At 38.2% G+C, this 10977-nt stretch overlaps 1 protein-coding gene across 1 annotated transcript; it reads left to right on the plus strand.

Moving 5' to 3' along the window:
* Positions 1-2860: 2860 nt before the first annotated feature.
* LOC308324244 (serine protease 33-like) lies at positions 2861-8435 on the plus strand. Its single transcript, XM_080776241.1, has 6 exons — positions 2861-2918; positions 3258-3278; positions 4261-4417; positions 4720-4991; positions 6450-6583; positions 7878-8435. The coding sequence occupies exons 1-6, from the start codon at positions 2864-2866 to the stop codon at positions 8178-8180; spliced, it is 942 nt and encodes a 313-aa protein (XP_080632367.1). The 5' UTR covers positions 2861-2863; the 3' UTR covers positions 8181-8435.
* The last annotated feature ends 2542 nt before the right edge of the window (positions 8436-10977 follow it).

Consider the following 10977-nt stretch of genomic DNA (forward strand, 5'->3'; position numbering starts at 1 on the left):
GGGGTGACCCTGCTTGCACCGTACCTATCAAACCTGGGGTGTATACCAGAGTGTCCCGCTACCAGAGCTGGATCGAAAAACACATCACCACCAACCAGCCAGGATTTGTTCACAGCTCAGAGTGATCAGTGGAAGATCCAATCTATTTTCCCTGCTTCTCCTCCTACAGCATAGGGGGCTGTTGTGATTTGTTCATAATATGAACAAAATCAACAAATATGTCCAGTCAGATTTTTTACTATGAATCTTTCACTTGGATGGAGGGGAAGTAGATTTTAGCATTAATATTTGAATTGTTGATTGTACTGGTTCAACAATAAAATAATTTGTATTCATTAATGTCTATACATGTATGTTGTCTTTTTTTCTTTTTACAGTTGCACAGTTTTGGGCTGACAGTGTCAGGGTACTGGGGATCGACTTTCATGTAGAAAAGTAATGAATGCTTGAAGGGCACTTTTTCTAGTTAGCAATTGGAGCAGCACAATTTCAAGTACCATGTTTGGGGTTTCCTTGTAAATAGTTGCAACAGTTAACTGTGCACTTTCAAGATTTTTCAAAATCATTAAAAATGTTGCCATTTTTGAGAACCACTGCTTTGAACCCTACGATTTTTTTTAAGCGTACTGTAGGCCTATAGACAAAATCAAAAAATTACACAAATGCGTTCCTGGTTTAATGGGTTAAAACCCATAAAAGTATCAAATAAAAGTTTAAGTGTATAATGTACCTACTTAAGAACAATTTTGAGGTACTTGAATATATCACATTTTCAGTAGCCTACTTTGTACTCCACTACATTTCAGAGGCAAATACCACTACAATAATTGAACATCATTATAGTTAGTTACTTTGTACATTTTGATTATTATAATAAAACATACATTAACCACATTTTTATTGAAACAGGACATTCTGCATAATGAGTGCTTTTTACTAATGGTACTTTAAGTAAAAAAATTTAGGTCAATACTTTTGTACTTTTACTCAATTACATTTTGAATTCCGGACTTTTACTTGCAACGGAGTATTTCTAAATCACTGGATTGATACTTAAGTAAAACATTCGAGTACTTGTTCCACCATTGCTAAGATGACAAAGCATTGGTCACATGACTCACATCAGAACGAAGAATGAATCAGAGGAGACACAGAAGAGAAGGAAGAGTGCTGTGTCGATGAATGGTGAGTTCCTGACGGGCAGTGCTTACCTGGGAAGAAGAGAAGCTCAGTCTGGCTTGAGTTTGAGGCGTGTGGTGGAACGTCATTCCATGTGAGATGTCAGCCATGCCATGCCTTCAATCTGTGACAGAGGGATTGAAGGAGAAAAAGTAACTGTGCGTTATCGGCTTAACAGTAATAGGAGAGCTTGTGAGTAGAGATCACTAAGCCAAGATATTTAATTAGGAAAGTAGGGTGCAGTACACTACAGTACCCCTCAACAATAACTGGCCAAGACTGAAAGAACACTGCTGACCGATGTATCCCTGCTGTTATGCTATGCTGCATACGGTGCTTGTGTGCAGTGCACATTGTACAGCATCTGTGCAACCCAGCAAGGCGAGCAGGGTTTCACCTACAAATGGGAGCAGGAACACCCAAACTAGACCAAAACTTTTGACAAATTTATGCTGTTGTTTTCCTTGCAATTAAACTTCCAGCACTCTATTGTTATCATTGTTGTTATAATCTTCCTCGTGCCTTCACCATTCGTTCCCCTCGACTTGATTTATTTATCAGTGCCATGTTTCCTGATAGTTCCAGTTAACCACAGATAGAGATTTAGGCTATTAATCTCTACAAGGCCGAAGGCACACGAGAGGTTATGACTCAGAAATACCTAAATGTTTACTTTGAGCAAACCACTGGAATGCTGCATGTGACATTGTTTCGGTTTTGTTTTAACAAACATCTTCAGCATTTATCAACTCCTGGTAAGATATCATGCCTCCTAAAAATGCTCCTCTCATGAGGATGATTCAGTGATTACAATATAAGTCAGTGTATTCTACCAGTTATTGAAACAACAGAAATTCCACCAAAATAACTTTGGTGACTGGTTCTTTACACACTCCTCGGTCAAAAACCTCTGGGTCACTTTTGAACTATCAACTTCTTAAGGATGGGATTAAATAACGTCAAGTTTCATCACATTGCGTACTGCATTTCCAAATGTCCAATGTTGGAAAAAACAGACAAGTTATTTCATTACACAGGTCAATATAATACTCTTGATCTTAGACAGTTGGGACATCTGAAAAATATTAAAAAAATAAAGATAAATAAATACAATTTTGTTATGATTGATGAGAGTAGAAGGCAATGTGCATGCATTTTGTAAGTACTAACCATCTTATGAATTTGATGCAGGTTTTGTAAAATATATAGTACATTGCTGCGTTTACACAAGTTTGTACGCCGAAAGGTTCAGAAAAATTGCTGTTTAGGCATAATCTTTAGCAGTGAGTGCCATTCACACAGAGCACTATGCTATAACTATAACTGTAAAAATATAGTTTTGAAAAGTCAAATGGATGGCAGAGTTCAGTTCAAACCATCTATAAAAAAAATACAATGGTGAACAATATAGTTATATTTATAGCTAGACTACTCAGTGTGAATGTCATTTTGGTCATGGTTTCGATAACCTCTGGAAGAGTGATGAATAGTGTTGGTTTCAGTGTCGGTTTTGTAAAAAAATTGAAAAACTAATTATTTTGATAGAGATTTAACAGCATCCTTAAATGCCGTTTAGAGGCGGAGAGATTTAGCAAGGACAGTGTCCCGCCTCCACCTGACAGACGACTCCTCCTTATAAATGAATGCTCTTGTGTTTACACAGTTCATTGGGACAGGTGACATCATGGAGTCAAGACTGGATGTTTGTGTTGTGCTGATTTTAGCTTTAGTGGTTGGTGGTAAGTGTAACAAAACAATATTCCAAATCATGCTATTCTAAACATGTTAGAGCTCTCTTAAGGATATACAAGTAAGTAATGCAAATAATCTAACAAATTACAGCTAATGTAACAAGGGAAGTCTTAGGTCTGAACATAACAGATGGGTTAATATTAATATTTGTTTCATTCATAAGCTAAGTAACTACATGAATCATATAAACATATTGAAATATTAATTGTGACTAAAAGCAATGCGCGAGGTTGATAAAACACATACCAGTCTCATTGTGCATGCAGGTCCTATGTAAGAACAACTTTCAGGTCACCATACTAACAGTAATTCTTTTAACTTCTCAGGTGGCATAGCACAGTTGGATGGTGAGTTCATTCATTCATTCATTCATTCACCCTGTGTAAAATAAATACTGTAATATTGATTGATGTTTTTATTGTCAAGAATGCATATCAATAGTGTAGATTCTTGTCCTAACACAGACATTAAATGCCATTGCATGGAGAATTTACATCATACCTGTATGTACAGTAGATGAGCAAGTAGTCTCTCTTGTCAACAAAGATTAAATTCCCAGACAATATCATCATACATCATGAAGATACAGTATGATGATAAGAGCGCCCCTCACTTCACACGGGTGTGATTTTTTTTATTACATTTTAAATTGTCTAACATCTAGGCGAGTAGATCTGCTATATTCACTACTTGTGTGATGATAAAGTAGGGCGTTCATTTAGTCCTTGCATGAAACTTAGTTGTAACACGACATTCCTTTAAATCCTGTCATGCCTTTTATCATTATCTAATCACTCATCATGAACCACAGGTACAATTACATTTGGACTTTTATTTTGTTATTTTTGTACACTTTGAAACACTCCAGTTGCCATCCTTTGCTTTTCTAGCAAATAGATCCTTCTGAACAGATATTAAAGGGACATTTCACTTTCAAACATGTTTGGGGCAATTACTTTGGCTTTTTTGAGTTTGAGTTTGACACACCCCCTTTGTACTGTACAAACCGCCATTGAAAAACACACATCCTTGGTTCTGACTTGGTTCTGGTGACCGGACAGGCCAGAGAGGACATGTATAGATAAAAGAGAACGTATTGTCACCCACTCACCCCAATGACCTAGTGACCCTATAACAGGCCAGCGTTTCACCGAGCACAGCCACGAGCTTATATAGGGTGTACAGAAAGACAACCTAGCTGTGCACAATTGTGCATAGAAAATGAGAAATAAGTGAATAGATCGAAGTCACGAGATAAGAACTGTGGATGATGTGAAAACCTTGCATGATTTTACATGTTTTACACAATCTTTCTCGTTACACACTTAGTGTGCGGCGTGGCTCCACACAACACGAGGATCGTAGGAGGTTCTGATGCAGCTGAAGGATCATGGCCCTGGATGGCCGGTGTGATATCTTCCAATATTTTCTGTGGAGGAACCCTCATTACTAACGAGTGGATCCTGAGTGCTGCTCATTGCTGGAGGTGCGCTGCTCATTACTTCTTTACCTTAACCCTGCTTATAATGTTAGATAGGAAAAAGGTATACACGAAAGCCTACCACTCACCAGGTCACTCCAATTATATAATTATTGAAACCATCACATACCGATTACAATAATCTAATATCTAACTATTGTCGGATCTGTCCGATTGTTCATGATTCCATCCTGGTTGGCTAATGGCTCCCAAAGTCTGCAGGAGTGGCGCGTCATTACACTACTACTCTCTCTCTCTCTCTCTCTCTCTCTCTCTCTCTCTCTCTCTCTCTCCCTCTCTCCCCCTAGTTCCAGGCCCAGTGATGTCACAGTGTACCTTGGACGATTGAATCTGCAGGTTTCCAATCCCAATGAGGTGTCCAGATCCGTGTCCCAGATCATCATACACCCGAACTATAATAACAGTGATACTATTGACAACGACATTGCTTTGTTAAAACTCTCCAACTCTGTTCAATTCACTGATTACGTTAGACCTGTCTGTCTCGCGGCAAAGGGAAGTGCCTTTAGTGCTGGCAGCAGCACCTGGGTTACCGGCTGGGGAAACATCAACACTGATGGTGAGACATCTTCAGTGATTGTGATGTGACCACACACTCAGGCCCCTTTTCCACCGGTTGGTTCCCAGTGGGAACCGGTTCAGTTCTTTTTGGTTCTTAGTCCATGAGCCAGAGCTCCAAAATTGAAACGTTATGAATTGAGTGGGAAAACCATACCTATATTAGATTGTTATCACCATTAAACTTCCCCAATTGAGTACTTACACGAAGACAATGCTTTATTGTATTACAAATTTTACATTTTTAAATATGCAAAGAGGCATTATGTAGGAAAATATGCAAAATAATACAAAATAAATAAAAGCTACTACTGTGGAAGGGTTATCATGTATTCATTTACTTGTATTGATCTTATAAACAATTTAATATAGGGTATAGTTTGCCCACCAATTTTGGAACTCTGGCTCATGGACTAAAAACCAAAAAGAACTGAACCGGTTCCCATTGGGAACCAACCGGTGGAAAAGGGGTCTCAGTATACTAGCAATGGTTCACATGACACTCGACAGTCATGTTTCATGGCTAATAGTATACCACTAGGAAACATATTGCTAGAAGATCTGTAGGCCTACCAGAGTTCCTCTGCACTCTGCATGTTCACATTCTCTTATGATTCACCAAAAATGTTGGACATTATCTACTGGATTTACAGTACAAATTTTGCCGATGGTGATTTGTCCCCAGACAGACGACAGTAAACTTAACTTTCAGCAGTGCTGATCTCCGACTAGCCCTGAAACATGACTGCCATGATGATTATCATGACAGTCATGACGTAACTTCACCCTATTTTTGGCACTCGCTGCATTTACAAGTTTTCCGTATATATAAACATTCAGATTTCAAATATAAAGTACTCACATTTTGTCCCACGGGTGTTAGCTAGTACAGCCCAAACGCTAGCACTGCTGCATCCCGCGTTCTTTAATAAAAAGCATTTTTGTCCGAGCGCCCCGGCTACTTTTTTCAAACGGGGTTCGTTTGGGAAATCCACAGTTGCACACCGGGAGCGCACTCGCCTATTAGTCTGTATTGGCAGGGCGGTCAGAGTACCTATATCGAACACACCGAGTGCCACCCTCCTCCCGACCGATAGGGGCGCGTAGTTGAAAGCCAATGGGAAAATAACAGCTCGGATAAAAATGCTTTTTATTAAACAACGCGGGATGCAGAAATTCTAATCGCTGGATCTGCTACTAACTAACACCCGTGAGACAAAATGTGAGTACTTTATATTTGAAATCTGAATGTTTATATATACGGAAAACTTGTAAATGCAGCAAGTGCCAAAAATAGGGTGAAGTTTCGTCATGACTCTCGTATGAATACGAGAGTCATGAATCATGGCTAATCTCCGACCAGATTAATCTCTACTGAGAAGTGGAATTGTTGGGCAAGTAACCTTTCACTTTATACAGATTGTTTTTAAAGTATATATACACATCTCCTCCCTTCCAGATCCTCTACCCAATCCACTGAGACTGCAAGAGGTGGAGGTGCCCATTGTGTCCGACGCAATATGTAAATCCTTCTTTCAGTACTTCACTGACAACATGATCTGTGGCGGTCGAGAAGGAAAGGGCATCTGTTTTGTAAGTCATCTACATCCAGTGTGTTTCATTCACACTTTAGAAATGGTAGATTTCATGCATTGATTTACCCCGTACACAATTATGTATAGTTAACCGGTGTTAATCAGAGTAAATACAATACAATCGTGAATATTATATTTGATCTTGGCATTAAGGCTCTGCTTATTAACTATTAAACATGAACTATGGGTGCGTTTGTATGTTGTATCATCAGAATACATTATTTTGTAGTGAAAATAGAGCCAATTAAGCGAACTTCCTTGTCGGAAACCACTCAACATTGTCTATCTGAACAACTGCCATTAAGACTTTCCGAGTTAGTGCAAATAATACTTCTCCCACAATGCTCTTCTTATCAATTTCTTTCAATCATCAGTCATTTGTGTAAGTGCTGTGGCTGTTGAGTGGCTCTTTCAATAATAATGGAACTGGTCACTTTTCATTTTGTTAATAGAGAATCGTTTTGGTTTGTTACTTTGGTTTGCAGTAAATTATACTGCAACATGTGGTGCTGTTGATCAACATCAACAGCACCACAGCTACAAGGACAATGATATTACAAAACAGAAAAATGCATTAAAATACACAGAGACACATACAACACATAGAATGTATGACGTCTTACCAGTATCTCCAGGTCTCTACAGCAGAGCACTTGCTCACGTACTTCATTTACCACTTCACTTCATTTGAAAACTGAAATAAATACATTTGAATATAAGACCAAATAAAGTTGACACAAATTAACGTGCTAAAACAAAAAATGACCAGTAGCATGTGCTCAAACAAAAGGGCCTCCTTGGCTAACAAACTAAAGGGTGCCATGTGGCCTGAGAGGGCAACGCCATTGTTTGTAGCAGAGTCAAAATGGCACTCTAGTGGAAGGAAGGCATCAAGGCACCATAGACTGTATACTTCCTGCTGGTCATGTGACTGTCTGGTGCAGTGGGTGCAACATTCACCTCATAGGCCTGAGGACAAACTTTGTTGTGGGCGTAAAATTGAAGGTGTCTCACAAGTCTTTGTATATATCTCTGGGGCAGCTCTAGTTTGGCTACCTGAAGTGCAATTTATGGTGTTGGTGTTGTACTATAATAACTAGAGTAGTAGTACTTGCATAGAATTTATGTAAGAACATAAACCAACAATATAATGTTTAACATACACCTCTTAAGCTCCCTGTTGTAATGCAAATCTGGCAAGCAAGTTACAGACACATTTTTGACCAAGCCGATGAAGTTTCAATTGAAGCATAATATTTAGTGATAGAAGATCCATTTTGTCTTTTGCACAGGGAGATTCAGGAGGCCCAATGGTGGTTGAACGGGGAGAACGCTGGATTCAGATTGGAGTTAATAGCTTCACATCGGCTTCACATGGCTGTGCCATACGTAACAATCCTGAGGGTTATGCCAGTGTGTCCCCGTACCAGACTTGGATCGAAGAACAGATCTCCAGCAACCGGCCAGGATTTATATTGAGTTCTAGCAATGTGATCAGTGGATCCATTTCCCCTGCTCCTTCTAGCCATTTTACAGCTTGTATTGTCTCTGTAACTATTCTCATAAGAATCAGGCCACATAATTGTTGTGATTGATTGGATTATCTTGAGTTGTGACAATATTGCCAATAAGTCTACACAGTAGTAAGGACCCTTCCACTTGGATGGAGGGGAAGGTAGTTTAAGATTGTTCTCTATGGAAAACTAAGAATACCTGACATGAGGAAAAACTATATTTTAAATTTATTATTGATTTATTGAGATTAAAAAACAATTCCGGGGTACATTTACGGTGGTGGCTCAGGGGGTAGAGTGGACGGATGGCAACCGCAAGGTTGCCAGTTCGGACGCGGGCTCCCCCAAAGTTAGTGTCGAAGTGTCCTTGAGCAAGACACTGAACCCCTAATTGCTGGTTGGTGTGCTGGTTGGTGCCTTGCATGGTTTTCGCTGCCATCGGTGTATGAATGTGTGTGTGAATGGGAATGTATAATGCACAATCTATGTAAAGCGCCTTGCATGGATAAAGGTGCTAAATGCACGATTTACCACATTTGGCCAGTGGAAATTTAGCACAAGCCGAAATGAAAAACATGTTTCATTTAAATGAGTGAAAATAATAAATGTGAAAAATAAGTTTTGTATAATTTGTCAGAGGTCACGCAGTTGTGGCATCCTGTCATTCCATATAGAAACAGGAAGATACGGGGCATAGGATGATGGATATGTGAATATTGTGATTTGAATGAGATGGATAATTAAATACATTTAATTTTATATTGTCCTTTGAACTGTATCATGATTTGAGAGAAATATTGTTTAAAATAGAAAGATAGTTTGTAAAAAAAAAAGCACAGAGTACAGTTCTATATACTTAAACTTAAAAATGCTGAAATGTATTAAGGAATTGAATACAAAGCCTAGGACCATAATGGAAACAATCAAGCTCTGAGAGCTATCCTCAGACTCAGATATCCTTTTAGCATTCTTTTCTTTTGTATAGATCTGCGCCACTGAGCTCATTTTGCAAACTGTCCAAATTATTCAATCAATCAAAAATCTGTCAGTTTGGGCACAAGCGACCACTTACTGAAACATGGTCTTGGTCGTAAGTCAAGAATGCCATACTGTAGATTGGTAATTGATTGATTGATAATTGAAAGTAATACTTGATTGATAAGTCATGATTCATAATTATGACATTTTACACACATCTAAAAGGATAAAATGATGAAATGATTTCATTGGTCAAGGTTCACGCCTTTCTCATGAATGGAATGTGATACATCACTGGTGTCTCAAAATAATTACCACCAGTTTGGAAAACATGTTCCTGTAACCAAAACTCTGCAATAAAGACATATTCTACAATGTGAAAAGCTCAAAAGTGGTTTAGTAGGATATGGTAGCAATTTAATAGCACTTAGGTGATTTTACAAAAAACAATCCTCTTAGGAACATTGAAGAATGGATTACAATGAATAGTCCTGACTTTTGACCATATGAGATGACCACACTAGATATAATGATGGCAGGTGCATTTGTGAGACACTCCAAATAGTCATGTTGCCTTATATGCATAATCAATATATGGTTTGGCAACAAAAATCAATTCATATTCAATTCCATGATAAATAAATATAAATTTATATCATATATCTTAATATTGCATCCTGACATCCATCAGTGCCCGTCATGAAAATCTGTCATAAATAAACAAAGTGCAAAAGAACATTTGATGTGACAAAGATGTACACTACAGCAGAAATTATTAGATGACATTCAGTGTGCTTTAAGAAACAAATTACGCCTGATTGATTTGTATAGAGGTTATACGCATGCTTAAAGTGAATGGCACATAGAGTGGCAAAGCAACAGGCAAAGTGAGTTTACCATTATTTAACGTTGTTTAATGCAATCAGATATGTCTTTTCTGTGTGTATGTATGGGCTGTCGAGGCCAGAAAGTCGTTTTTGCCACTCAGTAGGCATTCCTACATAACTTCCTGGTTTGATGATGTCACGCGCATACCCTCTATTGTTGTATGTACAACAATGCCACTCACCAGGAAGGAGCGCAAATGAAATATTCCTTCAATAAGCAGAATACTTTAGTGAAGACTACTGTTGTTTCAAAGTAAATAATCCAATGGCAATCCAATTACTGTACATGAGCCAAGTGATTAAAAAAGACTGCCGTTCACTTTTGAACAACTTTGCACTGAGCAATGTCTATGTTTCATGAATCAGTCGATATCAGTAGACATTCACACATGTAGTGGAATGTGTTACATCCTTGCAGCAAGATTAGTTTGTTTGCGGCAAGAAGTCCTCATTTTGGTCAAAACATGTTGCTTGTTTGTCCACTGGGCAAACTAAACCATTGGCTTTGTCTTTTGTGCATCATTGTTGATGTCTTTCAACAATGATTGGCTGTTCATTTCAGTCACTTTAGTGATGTAATTGTACTATTTTTAATTGTCAACTAGTTATGATAAATAAATATCTCATTGGGTTGACTGTTTGTACACCTCTTTCCTATAGGGTCACTAGTATACTACTGTAGGTTGATGATAGTGGTTTCATTTGTTCAGTCTCTAGATACAGTAGGATGACTTGTTGAGCATACCTTCTTTTCGGTGAGTAACACTGTTGTACAATGGTTGTATTGCCCTCGTGTCACCATGGCCACCACTTCTACAAACTCTCATTTACATTGACAGTCAGGTGATAATTTAAGACATTTACCAGCATCTAACGTGGACTTGGAACCTGCTTCTATGGACATATTTTCACATAATAAATGGTTTAAATCGATTTCATGATTAAACACAATTAAATTAAAACACCACTATTTAGATTTCAATTCAAATTTAGTGTTGAGAAGTTGTCATGGA

This window comes from Protomyctophum bolini (assembly GCF_963924005.1).
Source record: "Protomyctophum bolini genome assembly, chromosome: 11".
Taxonomy (NCBI): Eukaryota; Metazoa; Chordata; class Actinopteri; order Myctophiformes; family Myctophidae; genus Protomyctophum; species Protomyctophum bolini.

Excerpts from the sequence above, each read along its gene's own strand:
- LOC308324244 (XM_080776241.1), top strand. The coding sequence starts at position 2,864 with ATGGAGTCAAGACTGGATGTTTGTGTTGTGCTGATTTTAGCTTTAGTG. Across the intron at positions 3,279-4,260 it reads TGGCATAGCACAGTTGGATG|TGTGCGGCGTGGCTCCACAC; the intron begins GTGAGTTCATTC and ends TTACACACTTAG. Across the intron at positions 6,584-7,877 it reads AAGGAAAGGGCATCTGTTTT|GGAGATTCAGGAGGCCCAAT; the intron begins GTAAGTCATCTA and ends TCTTTTGCACAG.